The sequence below is a fragment of the Myripristis murdjan genome, chromosome 3, assembly GCF_902150065.1.
Source record: "Myripristis murdjan chromosome 3, fMyrMur1.1, whole genome shotgun sequence".
Classification (NCBI taxonomy): domain Eukaryota; kingdom Metazoa; phylum Chordata; class Actinopteri; order Holocentriformes; family Holocentridae; genus Myripristis; species Myripristis murdjan.
In genome coordinates this window covers 44155017-44169940 of record NC_043982.1, presented here as the reverse complement: position 1 = coordinate 44169940, position 14924 = coordinate 44155017, and the positions used below count along the sequence as shown (strand labels likewise).

At 42.4% G+C, this 14924-nt stretch overlaps 2 protein-coding genes across 3 annotated transcripts; one reads left to right on the top strand and one right to left on the bottom strand.

Annotated features, from left to right (window-relative positions):
* The first annotated feature begins 1161 nt into the window (after positions 1-1161).
* ccnb2 (cyclin B2) lies at positions 1162-5928 on the top strand. Of its 2 annotated transcripts, none has more exons than XM_030048516.1 (8): positions 1162-1321; positions 1545-1655; positions 3460-3747; positions 3827-3985; positions 4578-4814; positions 4931-5071; positions 5174-5284; positions 5368-5928. In XM_030048516.1, exons 1-8 carry the CDS (start codon positions 1295-1297, stop codon positions 5476-5478), a joined length of 1185 nt encoding a protein of 394 aa, XP_029904376.1. In that variant the 5' UTR covers positions 1162-1294; the 3' UTR covers positions 5479-5928. The 2 variants fall into 2 exon arrangements, with proteins under 2 accessions (XP_029904376.1, XP_029904375.1); XM_030048515.1 differs by having other exon boundaries at positions 1545-1667.
* Positions 5929-6770: 842 nt separating this feature from the next.
* Positions 6771-11253, bottom strand: crybgx (crystallin beta gamma X). Its single transcript, XM_030048671.1, has 6 exons — positions 11108-11253; positions 10626-10674; positions 10152-10273; positions 9666-9801; positions 8544-8683; positions 6771-6903 (listed from the first exon to the last, which is right to left on the bottom strand). Exons 1-6 carry the CDS (start codon positions 11251-11253, stop codon positions 6771-6773), a joined length of 726 nt encoding a protein of 241 aa, XP_029904531.1.
* Between the last annotated feature and the right edge of the window lie 3671 nt (positions 11254-14924).

Here is a 14924-nt window from a genome sequence, read left to right as displayed (position 1 = left end):
CTGATGGAGATGTGTTTTTGAAAATGGAGAACTTCACCGAGACTTTGTGACTTGACAAGATCTTCAATAAAAACATGGCTTGCACTTCACGTCTCTGCAAACACTCACTGCCTCTGAGTCCCAGAGTTTCACCCAAGAAAACCTTGAAATGCTCTGAAAAGGCCTTGAGTTTGAAGTCCAGTTGAAACGTTTTTCCTTCCTGAGTTGACCAAGTGAACCATCTGAGCAGCCTCATACACACACACACACACACACACACAGACCCATGAAGCTGCATTTGATAGTCAAAGATTACTAATTTCTGTAGTAACACATGTCAGATCTTCATAGGAATATGTTAACCTGAAGAAAAAGAAAAAAAAAAAAAAAAAACAATTTCCATAAAATGAATTTTGGGCTGAACTATTTATCAGACATGAACTAATAAACCTAAACTTTTCCCCAGCTCCTTGAAGGCTCACAGATTCACACAATAAAACAAGAGTCTCCAACTGGAAAATCAAGTACATTTTCTTAATATCACTACATAAAAAAATTTTGAAGTATTTCTCATGCATTGAGGAGTTCATGGTGTCAGATGGAGAGCGAATTGGGCTGCACGTTTGTGTGAAAGATGCTATATAAATAAATTTGAGTTTAATTCAAATTATTGTTAACTAATGGGAGCCTTAAAAATGCACTTGTACATATATTTTTTCTTTCTTTTATTCTATACATATTTATATTTATATTCATATTCCTTTCTTTATTTTTCTTGACTAATTGCTCTTTTTTTTACTTTACACTTTGAGTGGGAGTTGTTATTGCAACAAAAAGTAATTTCCCCCTGGGGATCAATAAAGTATTTTGATTCTGATTCTGATTCTGATAAAAATGCAATCATATGCATGTCCAGTCACATATTTTATTCATATAATGATCATATAAAATTTAACAAAGAACCGGATTCAGCAAAGTGACGTGACGTGGTGAAAGAAAAGGTGTTTTTTTCTGCGTTTTCGCTGTTGTTTTTATTTAATTATCGTCGACGGCTCTGGTTATTGTTTGCAGCTGCGTTTAAAAGATTAAACTTTGACCTCGAGTTGTTAGCCAATCACAGGCCTGCATTTCATCACGTCGCGTCCAATCAGAGGCGGCGGAGCGCTGTTCAAACGCTGAAGGCACGCGACGCTCGCCTCGCTCCCTCAGTTGTTTTCGTCGTTACCAAAGTTCAACACGGTCCTTGTTTCTGGCTGATTAACCGAATACCTGCTGTGGTTTTTTCCCTCTAAATCGCCACATATCGACTTTAAAGATGTCCGCTGTGGAGCTGCAGGCCGCGGTGAGTCTAACTATGTGGTTAAAGTGAGATTATTGCGTTTGTTTTTCTCTCGAAGCTGGCTGGCGTTAGCTTGCGCTGCTAGCATCGCCGCCTCTTTTGTCCTGCCGTCGTCAAGTTATGTTTCTTTATCCTGTTTGACTCGCTTACATGCACGTTTTTAGGTTTATTTATTTTTCTGTGTGCATTTTCGTCCATCTAATAAACTGTCCTCGGCTTGTTGCAGCGTGTGGGGGCAGAAAACCCGCTGCAGATGGGCAAAGCCACCGAGCCTGCGGCGAGGAGAGCCGCGCTGGGAGAGCTGACCAACTTCCGCGGCCCGGCGGGGAACACACAGGTACACACACAGGTACACACACAGGTACACACACCACAGCCAGGGCTAGGAGAGTGAAATCACACTAAACTGAACCGAAGAAGCAGTTTAATGTGCAATAATCCATATTCAATACCATACTTAGGTGCAATAACTCCTGTCCATGTTTGCACTTGTACATATACACTACTCACAAAAAGTTAGGGATATTTGGCTTTTGGGTGAAATTTATGGAAAATGTAAAATGTTCACGCTACAGTGATATTATATCATGAAAGTAGGGCATTTAAGTAGAAGCATGCACTGGTGATTTCCTCATCTCAAACAATTTCTTGAAACAAAAGCCAACAGCAGTGGTGGATATACCACAACAAAAAATGTCAGCGTCAATAACTTGTCATGTGCCCTTGAGCATCAATTACAGCTTGACAACGACGTCTCATGCTGTTCACAAGTCGACTTATTGTCTGCTGAGGCATGGCATCCCACTCTTCTTGAAGGGCGGCCCTCAGGACATTGAGGTTCTGGGGTACAGAGCTCCGAGCCTCTACACAGCGACTCAGCTGATCCCACAGGTTTTCTATGGGATTCAGGTCTGGAGAAAGTGCAGGCCACTCCATCTGAGGTACCCCAGTCTCCAGCAGCCGTTCCCTAATGATACGACCTCGATGAGCTGGAGCATCAAACACCTGATGTGACTTTTGCCGTTAAACTCCTTGTTAGAGAACAGCAACTTGTGCAAAAAGTACTGAAACATTGAACAGTTGGACATGTGCATTCAAAAGTTTACAGAAGGTCACATTAAGTTCACCTGTAAAGGTTATAATGCATTTTAGGTTCATCCTGAAATTTCACCCGAAAGCCGAAATATCCCTAACTTTTTGTGAGTAGTGTATTTTTTCTTTCTTTTTATTGTATATATATTTATATTCCTTTCTTTATTTTTCTTGACTAATTGCTCTTTTTACTTTACACTTTGAGTGGGAGTTGTTGCAACAAAAAGTAATTTCCCCCTGGGGATCATTAAAGTATTCTGATTCTGAGTTTAGTCAGCATAACTGAAGTAAAAAATCAAAACTAAACTCATGAAAACCAAAGCGCACTGAAACGATATGGTGTACTTCCAAAACGAACTAAAATGGAATAAAAACATACAGAAATGGAAGTGAACTGCTTTCAAAGTGTTGGGCTTGGTTTGGAATCCCTATTCTGAACTTAAGTCTTTCCACTGATAGATACCACCCGGACAATAAGAATAATAAACCTAAAACTAATCCTGAAACGAAGCATGTTGCCATACACACTCCCAAAGGAAAATTGGACATGCATCATTTTTCAATTACGCACCAAAACTCTGGAACACCTTACCCAAAGACATTAGAGAGGCAGTCTCTCCTGAAATCTTTAAACGATGCCTAAAACGTATCTTTTTAACCATGCCTTTTTATAGTATGACTTTTACACAACATTTTAATCCATTTTAAGGCATTTGTAGTATTCATGTCTGATTTTTAGCTGCGTTTCCTATGTTTTAATGTAACACACTACCTCTTATTTTTCTCGTTTATCCCCTTTTATTCCTGCTGTTGTCCTCAGTTATTTATTTGTTTTTAATCTCAGTGTGTATGTATGTGTATATATACATATCTTTTATTCTTTTTATGTGAAGCACTTTGAGCTGCATTCTGTATGAAAAGTGCTATATAAAATTTATTATGTTTAAACAATACAAACTAAACTGAAATGAGCGAACCCACTCTGGAAACCGACTAAAACTGAACTGATAACAAACACTACATGACAAACATTTCCTTTGTGTCCTCAGAAAGCAGAGAAAGACGCAGCTCCAGCCAAACCAGCTCTCAACCAAAGAGCGAAGCGCGCTGTGGCTCAGCCGGCCCGCAGGAAAGCCTCGGCCCCGGCGGCTGAGGAGCCCCTCCCCGCCTTGGCAGAGGAGCCGGCCGACGTGTCCATGACGGAGGAGCAGGAGCTGTGCCAGGCCTTCTCCGAAACGCTCCTCACCGTGGAGGATGTTGACGAGAACGACGGGGACATGCCGCAGCTCTGCTCTGAATACGTCAAAGATATCTATGCCTATCTGCGCGTCCTGGAGGTAAAGCTTCAGCCACTGGCTTTGTTGTATCCCCCTGTTTCAGTGTGTCGTGTTAAACTCATCATTCCCGTTTCCACAGGTGCAGCAGGCTGTGCGACCCAGGTACATGCAGGGTTACGAAATCACCGAGCGCATGCGTGCTCTGCTGATCGACTGGCTGATCCAGGTTCACTCCCGGTTCCAGCTGCTGCAGGAGACGCTCTACCTGACTGTCGCCATCTTGGATCGTTTCCTCCAGGTAACAGCTCTTCCTGTCTCTCCTCTCTCAAGCCAACAGTGCAGCTGGCATGCAGTTTGCAAGTTGTAAATTCAATTTTTACTCTTGCTATGTCACCACACCCGTATGCACCACTTCAAATGATGCAATCTCACTTCATGGTTCTATTATTTGGAGCTCTGAAACAATTTGGTTGCAGCTATCAGTGTTCCTGCTCCTACCCTGTTTCTTCTAGGTAGTGGCCTTTTTTAAATTCTCTGTAAAATCAGAAGAAAAACTCAAGTGAGGCGCCCTCTTATTGCTGGGGTCCAAGAATCAGAAACCCTTCAGCCTCCCTGAAGACATGAGGGCAGGATTTTTTATTTTTAAGCAAACTCAAGACCTGCACCTCTTCAACCTGGCTCTATTGATTTTAATTTATGTATTTCAACCATCACTTATCAGCTGTTGTCTTTAAATTGTTTTCTGCTTTTCATCTTTCATCTTACTACTGCTTCAGCTGTTTTGAGTTTAGTTTTATCTGTTTATTGGTCTTCATCCTGCCTGCCATAGTGTTTCCTCAGCTCCAACATGTGTCTGTAATAACCGTCTGGCGCTCCTTAATGCGCTGCAGGTCCAGCCTGTGTCTCGCAGAAAGCTGCAGCTCGTCGGCGTGACGGCCATGCTGTTGGCCTCCAAGTATGAAGAGATGTACAGCCCCGAGGTGGCAGACTTTGCCTACATCACAGACAACGCTTTCACAAAGTCCCAGATCCTGGAGATGGAGCAGGTGATGCTCCGGTGCCTCAAGTTTGACCTGGGGCGCCCTCTGCCACTACACTTTCTCAGGAGAGCTTCAAAGGTTGCAGATGTGAGTATTTGAGAATGCGTGCTTAAATGGTTCAGTTTCATGTTGAAGTTTGTCTCCTGGCCTCCTGTAGTTTGAGAAGCCAACAGGGCTCTGATTTGGGTTTTTGTCTGCCCCAGTCTGACGCACAGAGGCACACACTCGCCAAGTATCTCATGGAGCTGACCCTCCTTGACTACGACATGGTGCACTACCGGCCCTCTGAGATCGCAGCTGCCTCCTTGTGCCTCGCCCAGCTGCTGCTGGAACAGCTGCCGTGGGTGAGTTAAATCAACCTGGGAGAATCTACAAGTGGATTTAAACGCGTGGCTGCCGTAAAGTCGGTTCCTTTTGTTAACCGACTTTGTCCGTCCTTGTCTCAGTCTCTGACACAGCAGCACTACTCGACGTACGACGAGGCCCACCTCAAGCCAATCGTGCAGCACATCGCCAAAAATGTTGTGACCATCAACGAGGGGAAAACCAAGTTCCAGGTGAGCCAGTTCCCAATATTGCTTCATCACAAAATGAAATGTATCAAAGCACGAGTTTCGCTAACTATTTTATTCCCTTCCAGGCTGTCAAGAACAAATACTCGAGCAGCAAGCTGATGAAGATCAGCCTGATTCCTCAGCTCAAGTCGGCGGTGCTGAAGACGATGGCTGCTCCTCTGCTCGACAATCCCTGAATCATCTACATTTCAGAATGATTTGATTTTACTTGCACTTTATTTTTAGCCTGATTCAGTCCTGTAAAGGAATTTTATTAGCTTTATTTAAAGTTTTTTGTGTGTTTTGAGATTGTTTTATTTTCTCTTTAAATTCGTTCTTAAAACTTTTTGCTGTTTTGTCTGAGGTTTTTTGCGGTACATTTTCTCCCAGCATGCCTGCAGGTTGTCAGTCACACCTACCCGGGCTTGCAAATCACTGATCAGTGTTTGCAAGGACAGGTTTTACCTTTAAGCCAGTGGTTCTAAAACTTTTCAATAATGTACCCCTCTTTAAATATGTTTCAGCCAAGTAACCCCTGACAGTGCAAAAATTGGAACTTGCTAAAAAAAAAACCCTGTTATGCAGAGGTTCAGCCGAGCTCCATCAGTGTGAAACCACCTGATACTGAGGTTTCTTTCTCCTTTTTGGCTGCTACATTTCAACATTTCACTCATTTGTTCTTGGCTTCCTGGTCATTATGAAGAAACATCTGACATCTTCAGCAAACCCAGAGGGAAAACTGAACATAAGATGTGCTTTATCAAACTTGCATTTAATTTTTTCACTTATCAATATTAAACTCATACCCCTGTTTGAGAACCACTGAGCTAGTTGATGGCAGAACTGAGTCCAGCTCACATGCTGCATGATAGATTTTAAAGAGGTGCCTTTTAGCTGTTGCAGAACTTCATTGTGCATTGATTGCACTCGATTGTGTCAATTCTGGTTATGGCTTTTGGTTTTTTTTTAAATCTTGGGCAAGAATGCTACACTGCTTCTTAATGCAATCATGTTCTACCTCAGTGGGTTTTGGTGGAGTAAGTGCTCATTTTGTGGAGAAACAGCCCTCTGGTAGAAGCTGTATGAGCAGAAAATAGAAATGGGAGGATCTATGATCTGCTTTTGATTCACAAATTACCTGCACCAGGTTTACCACCCTTTCTGAACACTGATTTTTTTTTTTTTCCTGTTTTACATATGATTTAAAAATGCAATAAAACGTTCTTACCACTTTCCCTTTCTATGTATTTTTAGTTCATGTTGACAAGTCTAGGAGATTACATTTTTTGCTCATCACAAACTTAAAAAACAAAACAGCTTGCTTACAGGTAATTGATGGCCTGTGTTGCACTAAATGACAAAACACACAAACTCTTGTCTTTTCATCATTTATTACTAAAAAAGGTTTCTGGTGTGTGTGTGCGTGCAAAGCTGACAGGTTTGGTGTGTGTGTGTCTGGGTGGAGGCGGGAGGCGGAGCGCTGCTGCTCTCAGCTGAAGCGGACTCGGCGCATGGAGCCCACGGTGCTGCTCTGGCTGCCCCATTCAGACGAGTTGTTGTAGTCGCGCTTCTCCAGGACGTAATGAGGACCTCTGTAGTTGGGCTCCTGGTACACCACCCACCTACACACACACACACACACACACAGAGGGTGGTCACATCAGACTGAACTTCAGTTTTAAGGAAACCCTAAAGAGAGAAGGGTCAGCTCATCCTTTTAACATGTAAACTACATCATTATATGTCCAAATTAAAGACCTTATTTTGTGCATATTCTCACATTTTCTGCAGCTCACATACACTTAACATTAATACATAAATTAAATTTTCCAATGCATGTACCCTCAGTGTCCACTTCATCAACTTCACCTGCACAATCCAATCTAATCCAGCTGTTGTGCCATAAAGTTTCCTCTACTGCTGCCTGTAATGCTCAGCTTGTCTTGTTGTCACGGTAACAGAGGTGTTCATTCACTTCTATGTTTGGCATTGAGCTCATAGTTAGTGCTGCTGTTGGACTGGACTGCACTTCACTGACAGCTGTTTCCACTATTCTGTCCCCCCTCACTCTATATAAATAGGGAAGGACAAAAAATCAGAAACCCCTCTCAGTGTAATGCAGTCCAGTAGCAGACCTCTGCAAACTACAACCTCAGTAACAAACACAGAATTAAAGTGACACATTCTGCACAATGTCAACACAAACTGAACATTATAAACTTTGTTAAAAGGTAGAATTGATGGCAGAGCTGCTGAGCTGACCTGGACCAGACTGGACAGCTGGAGCTGAGTGTACGCTGGTTGAGATGTTTGTGTTTTTCCCACACCTTCCAGGCAGCCATGCATTCCAATTCAGTGCAAAAGTCAACTTGCAGAGACTCAAACCTTGCTGGAGTTTAGGAAATCTGTCACAGTGAATGTTCTGCCTGGATTTATTGCTGTTAAAGTTAATTTATTATTGTTGCATGGTAATTTAAGTTAATGCATCCATCAACTGCCATGCAGCATTGCTCTCATGTGCCATTAGGTTGGAAAATCAAACCCAGAAAAACTACAAATACCCAGAGAACAGTAAATAGACTGCATTTGTTGTTTGCCTCAGATTCACCCATTCACCCATTCACGCACACACACACACTGATACCAGAGGCTGCCATGCAAGGTGCCACGCTGCCCATCAGGAGCAGCTAGGGCTTCAGCGTCTTGCTCATTGACACTTCGACACGAACCGCCACACCGCCCTCCATGAAAAGAGTTTTTTTTTGTTTTTCTTCCTCCTGGTTGTGTTCATTTTTATGGCTAACTATGAAACAGGAACTCTGTTTTCTGATGTACCGATAGCACGTGAATGCACCAGACCCCTGTGTTGGACTGTGAACGTTTCAGAAGAAAAGACTCAAACATGCATCTAAATCTGGGCATGAAGGCTGGCCAGAGCCGCAGAGGCATTCTTAAGTAGGTTTATCACCTGAATGTAAAAAAAAAAAAAAATGAAAAAATAAAAAGGTGAATTAAGAAATTATTCAATCTAAAAATCTTTGCAGAATAGCTAATAGCAGTGAAAACTACATGGAGAAACACCAATGTGCTCCCCTAAAAGTTTTTGTGTGAGAAGATCCAAACTCCCAAATGTTTTCCATGTTTTCCCACATCCTCCCGTCTTCCTGTGTTGTTCTGTCGTCCCTTTTTTTAATTTATGAGCCCAGCTAGTCATACACGTGAAGCAGGTCTGTCACGAGACAGTAGGGGGCGCTGCACTTACGATCCTCCCAGGACCCGGATGGAGGCGGCTCGGTTGAGGCTGTAACGGCTCATCAGGTTAGGAATGTCGTCCTGGATCTCCGTCTTCTTCCCGGAGAAGCCGGCGCGCTCAAACAGCTGGGCTCGGGGAGCGGAGTTGTCCTGCAGGGAAACACAGACGGACACTGTCAAGCTCCTCTTTAAAGTCTTTAAAAAAAAAGTAGGTCGCTCTTTGTGACCTTTGACCTCCAGTCACCGATCACACGTGAGGAAATCTCACGGTTTAGAGGAAGTAAAAGGTTTTAGAGCTTTTCTGTATAGCAACACAAAGTCAGATTAAGACGTAGAAAACCCTACAGAGATTAAGATTTAGAAAATGTAGTAATGCAGTTACGCCCTTTTAAATCTTGGGTTTACGCTCGGGTCTTTCAGATATTCCCCCTCTTTGATTTAATTTTGTTTATGTTTGCAGAATCATTGTAGATTTACAATCATATATAACAATCACAGCAAAGATGAAGCAAATATGAAAGAAATTATGCACACAATGGAGCCAAGGTACTTAATCTGTAGTTTGATGAGTAACTGTGCACGAGACTGATGTTCACAGTAACTGCATGCAGCTTGATGTGTGTGTGTGTGTGTGTGTGTGTGTCAGAGTTATTATAGTGTTGTATTTTCCATTAGTTTTTAATTTGTATGTCGTTTTATTTTTCATTTTCAGTTCAATCCAGTCTCCAGTTGTTGCTGTGTGAAAATGTTGAGTTGTGGTGTCAGTGGGAGTCAGTGGTTTTATTCTAATCTGGCTGCTGTTTGTCAGATTAGCTCTTCACTTTGTGTCATGTCCACGTCCCAGTCTCAGTAAACATCATACACACACACACACACACACACACACACACACGTGACCAAACTGACAAAAACGTAAACTAAACATGATTTTCTCTACATTTTTATTTTATTTTAGTTCGTTTTGTAACAACACAATGTCAGTTCAGCTCTCACTATTTTCTAAAGTCTAGTTTTAATTTTTATTTCTGTCAACTAAAATGTTTTCTTCACACCTAGTTTTAGATTTTTGGTTTAGTTGTGTGTGTGTGTGTGTGTGTGTGTGTGTGTACGCGTGTGTTTGCGCGTGCCTCACCTGTTTGACAGCGCGGACGGAGGAGATGTGGTCCACCTGGGCGCACCACCTGTCGTAGCAGTTGTACTCTCCTCGGTCACACATGTCCCACAGGTACTGACGGCCCCGGTAGTTCTCATGCTCGAACCCGACCCATCTTCACGGGACCGGAGAGGAGAGAGGAGAGGAGAGAGGAACGTCAGGAACAATCGTCCAACTTGCCTTTGACACCTCAAAACTAAATCACATCCGTGGTGCAAGGCCCATGTGTCTGCTAAATGTGATCCATGCAGAGGTGTTTGAAATATTTTCCTGGATGATTTAGACTAACACGGTGACCAGAGGTGAGAATGGAAAACAACAGAATAGGCCCCATTGCAGATTCACATTCACAGGCCTTTTCCTTGTCAGTGTTGTGAGTTTTTTTTTTTTTTTTTTTTTTTTTTTTTTTTGTGTGTTGCAGTGACGCCGTCCGGGCTCCAGGTGGTGCCGTTGCCGTGTACTTACGCCCCACTCTCCACCTGCACAGAGTTGCATCTCTCGGGGAAGTTCTTGTCACTGATTTTCTGGCAGTCGGACGTCAGGTCCAGCCGTCTGCCGGCGAAGTTCCTCTGCTCGAAAAGGGTCACCTGGGAGGCCGGACATGCACACAACCAGGCTTTAAACTTTAACCCACTTACATGTCCTCAACAAAAGAACACTACACTTATTTGCCTTACACATCTTATGGAAAACAACTAGAATCATATAAAATGTTTTTGGACGCTTCAAATATTCAGTTTTTTCCAATAAAGTCCCAGCAGTGAAACCACAGGAGATAAAAAAAAAAAAAGTACCAGAAAAAGAAAAAAAGTGGTGGTAAACTCTCTCAAAGCTGCACTAAAGGTCCCTACATCATCTTAATCAATATTATTGTCTATGGAAACCTAATTAATTTGACCCTCCTTTGTGCACACACTCACACACGGTCATATGACTCACCCTCCCACTGGACCCGTAGAAGGCACGTTGGAGCACAGACCCCAGCTTGCTGTGGACACAGAATCACGTTTCATGAATAATCACAGCCAACACACACCCTTCAGCGCCGGGACAAAAGAAGAGAAACGGCAGGTAACCACGTAGAACGCTGTGTGTGTGTGTGTGTGTGTGTGTGTGTGTGTGTGTGTGTGTGTGTGTGTGTGTGGAGCTTCAGGTGCGGGAGGTGTTTTCATGGTCTTGGCGGTTTCATTCGGCCTCCTGAGGGCGTTTTAATGTCCCATGCGCTCGAGATCATGAGGTTGGCTTTTCCCTGCTGGTTGTTGCTGGGTTTGAGTCTGTTGGACTAAAACAGACATGAGCGTGTGTGTGAAGTGTGTGTGTGTGTGGTGTGTGTGTGTGTGTGTGTGTGCATCTCCACCATCGACTTCATTGGAAATGATTTGGGAAACTGGTGTGGGAGGTGTCAGAGAGCGAGAGGAGACCATGGAGACATCCTGGAGGTGGGACGTCCAGCCAACGAGCCGCCCTCCTCCTCGCCTCCACACCTGAACGGGGGGGGCTGCGGGCCCCGGCTCACGACATACCTGGTTTGTTGGGCAAATCCTGGGACCTTAGTAAAGATGTTCATGTCAGCTCTGCGAGGCCAGAAGAAAGTCCCTTAAATAGAGCAAGTCGAGGTCGAGCCCAACAGCGACCAGAACGCTCAGAGAGCTTCTGGGCCCTGGAAGGCATTGATATGCTAAACACACACGCCGCGCTCATGTTGTCTTCTCTCCCCGAAGCTGAACACACTCGCAAATGAAGCACAAACGCCGCCGCTGCACACAGAACAGCATACGTGCACAGAAAACACACACACACACACACATACATGCCGAGCCACTGAAATTCACTGAAATATGCAAGCAGTAAATACACAGGCACACAGAGTACACAAGCATTATGTTTCTGCACACACACACACACACACACACACACAAACCGCACACTTACATGTGAACGTGTGTGTGGACGAGGGAGTGCAGTGCCAACAGTTTTGGCTTTGAACAATTCAGCATTTTTCCCAACAATGCTTTGCCCCCATGATAATAGTTGTATTCATGCTTTGTGCAGGGCCAGCTCGAACACGCTGTGTGGACTGAAAAGCCCCAGTGACCCTGAGGGATGCCTCACACACACACACACACACACACACACACACACACACACACACATTGGAGGCCTCTGCTGTGGAAACCTGTTGCAACCCCACCTTGCAGTTTAGTGATCCCTGCTCCAGTTTCTTACGGCTTCATGAGTCGTATCAGTCAGCGTGTTGATTCATTTTCCTCATTAAATGTTAACTTTCATGGTTTCAATTCTATGAAAAAAGCAAAGGAAGCATGCAAGTTTTCCTCAGAAAGTTTTGAACTTTTGCACTTTAATCTCTAGGTTTCTTTTTTAAGCAAAGCAAGCGTTCCTCAGATGATGTTAACCATTCTAGTTTAAAGCGAGCGTGCCTCCAAAAATTGAACTTTTATAGCTGACATTCTATTTTTGAAGCAAAGCAAGCATTCATGTTTTCCTCAGAAACCTTTCAGTTTTTCTAGTTTAAAGTAAAATCTTAATAATCTGATGCAGAGGTCATGTTGAAATAATCTCTCAGAGGCACAGAGGCACTCGACTGGATTAGCTGGAAACATGATGTCGACTGAGAGGAAGTGATTTTATGACCCGAGCAGCGTTTCCTTGGTTTGGTCCGTCGTTTCTCTTCTTGTCTTTAACGAGTTTGGTCGGCTTCGTTATTTCTGTGAACATGGAGTCGAATAAAAACCCAGACGCTCAGTGGACAAACAACTTGTGCTGCCTTGGACTTTGTTTGCATTTGAAACCTGAACAGTCCAGTGCTGTGTTTCGAGTTTGAGTTCATTTACGCTCGTGCTCACAGTTTGACAGCTGGATTAGAGCAAGAATTTACATTAAAAAAAAGAAAAATATGCACACATGATTGTACACCATAAAAAAATAAAACTATATATCCACATACATTCATGCTCATGCATTCATAAATATAACTGTATGGCAACAGTTTGAAATACCATCAAACAGCAAAATACACCACAAATGCACTAAAAAATATATAAATAAACAAATAACTGAAATAAAATAAAATAAAATGAAATGAAATAAAATAAAACAAAATAAAATAAAATAAAAAATAAGTGGACACAGGCAGGGCTGGTTACAGACAGTGACTTTATTTTCTCTTTAGGTTCAAGTCAAGCTATATGAAGTGTACACGTCACGTATATTTTTCATTAAAAAACTGCTGTAAATATGTCTCAGTATAAACATAATATAAAAAGTTACAGTGTGCAACAGATAACAAAATGTAGGGAAAAGAAAGAAAGAAAGAAAGTTTTACATTTTCAAAAGTTGCAATCTTTGAAAATGTAGCAAGAAGGTAATTTTTTTTAAGCAAAAGCATTTTATGTATATAAAACTGAGCCAAAACAATAATCAAATTGATTGCATGATAATAATAATGATAATTTTAAAAATCTGTATTTACTGGGCTGTTTTCGAAATCATTATTACAAAGTGCTTCACAAAGGGAACAAAAAATAAAGTAAAATAAAATAAAATAAAACACTCATAAAATCATCATACAAAAACAAACAATTACAAGATATAAAAAAAACAATAAAAGAAAGTTAAAAGAAAATTAAATTAAAATTTAAAAAATTGTTAAAGTCATTTCAGATTCCTCTGCTGAAACCAGTGAGAGATTTATGCCTCATTTTCTGCTTTTACTCAGCTGCAGTATAATCAGCCCAAACCCCACCATGTTTCCAGTGGTAATATTCAGTTTGTTGCTGTGAAATATGAACATGTTTGTAAAAATCGGCACGAGGCCAGGCTGCGGACGCATCGAGCGCGCTAACATTAATTTTGCTTACAGTGTCAAAATCCCTCCTTGTTCCAAAAGATCTGTTTGCCCCAGCAAATTACCCTCACACTTCATTGACCTCAAATGGCCGGGTATTTGCAGGGACACAGGTGGGGGTGGGCGGGGGGGCCCGGGCGGGCTCTGCGTGGCTCAGTGAATGGTGGGAAATGTGCTGGATGCTTCACCGTGTTTTGTTTGTGCACCGGTGGAGCTGAACCCGGCCGTGACATCTGCGGGGCTTTGAGCGGCTCCAGAAGCTTGGCGACGTTTCTTGCACTTTGGAGTTGTTTCCAGCGGAGACAAATGCAGGACGGGCTGCAGGTAGACATCTATATGTGGTTCTGAGTGAGGCGGCGGGCTGAGAAACAGACCAGGGGCAAAGGGACGCAGGCAGGGACAGACGAGTAGGGACAGACACGGCACCGGCTTCAGGCGACTTGACAGAGTTTCCCCTCGCTTTCTGAAGGACGAGAGAGAGTTTGGTTCATCTTTTTTTTTTAGAGACGCACACCAGCTTGAGATGTCGCTCATCCTCACGGTGCTGGACAAGCTGGCTTACTTTCTGTCTCTGGTAGCCTTTTGTGTCAGCGTGTCTTATAGTTGGCTGAAATGAGAGCAGACTCTTCCGTGCAGAACGTCCACACGCTCTGAGCATGACGATGACAGAGTGCTTTTTCTGTGGAGTTTTAATCCCTGAGATCTAGGATTTTGTGTTAGGATGGTTTTGCTCAAAACCTTTGGACACCTGACACCTTTGTGTAAGTTTCCTCATCTTTAATATCTTCTCTTGACATTTATGCATGCTTCAATGTGTGACTGTCATCGGTTTAGTAAATATATCTAATTTTCGCGGAGGCTAGGGGTTATTTTTTTTTCCTTTCTTTTCTTTTTTTTATTAGGAAGAGATGCAGCCTTCAGCCTTTTTTTTTTTTTTTGAGGTTTTCATAGTCTGAAAACTATGACAGCGTATTAGTGCCATTGTAGGGAAAAAATGGAGCCAGGGAGCAGGGGGTAATATTGCAAGAAAAAAAAACTCAGAATTTTTCTAGATTAAATTCAAAAATTTGCAAGAAAAAAATTCGGATATTCTCTGAGATTAAAGTGGTAAATTTGCGAGGAAGAATTCACAAATTTATGAGAAAAATGTAAAAAAAAATTCCCCCACGTTTTTTTTTTCTCAGAAATTTACCACTTAAATATTTTCCAGTTTTTTTTCCTATAAATTTGTGATTTTTTTCCTCGTAAATTTGCCACTTAAATCTCAGAGAATATTCCAAGTTTTTCTCTTGTAAATTTAGGACTTTAACCTTAGAAATTCTGAGTTTTTTTCCCTTAGCCCTAGTGCTGTAATTTTTGCCCCTACAGTGGCC

What these genes read in the sequence shown, in the direction of transcription:
- crybgx (XM_030048671.1), bottom strand. Translation starts at nt 11,253, where the DNA reads ATGAACATCTTTACTAAGGTCCCAGGATTTGCCCAACAAACCAGGTAT. An exon ending in TCTACGGGTCCAGTGGGAGG is followed by an intron (nt 10,274 to 10,625) that starts GTGAGTCATATG and finishes CCGGCCTCCCAG; the next exon opens with GTGACCCTTTTCGAGCAGAG. An exon ending in ATCCGGGTCCTGGGAGGATC is followed by an intron (nt 6,904 to 8,543) that starts GTAAGTGCAGCG and finishes GTGTGTGTGTAG; the next exon opens with GTGGGTGGTGTACCAGGAGC.
- ccnb2 (XM_030048515.1), top strand. Translation starts at nt 1,295, where the DNA reads ATGTCCGCTGTGGAGCTGCAGGCCGCG. An exon ending in TCTTGGATCGTTTCCTCCAG is followed by an intron (nt 3,986 to 4,577) that starts GTAACAGCTCTT and finishes AATGCGCTGCAG; the next exon opens with GTCCAGCCTGTGTCTCGCAG. An exon ending in GAGCTTCAAAGGTTGCAGAT is followed by an intron (nt 4,815 to 4,930) that starts GTGAGTATTTGA and finishes TGTCTGCCCCAG; the next exon opens with TCTGACGCACAGAGGCACAC.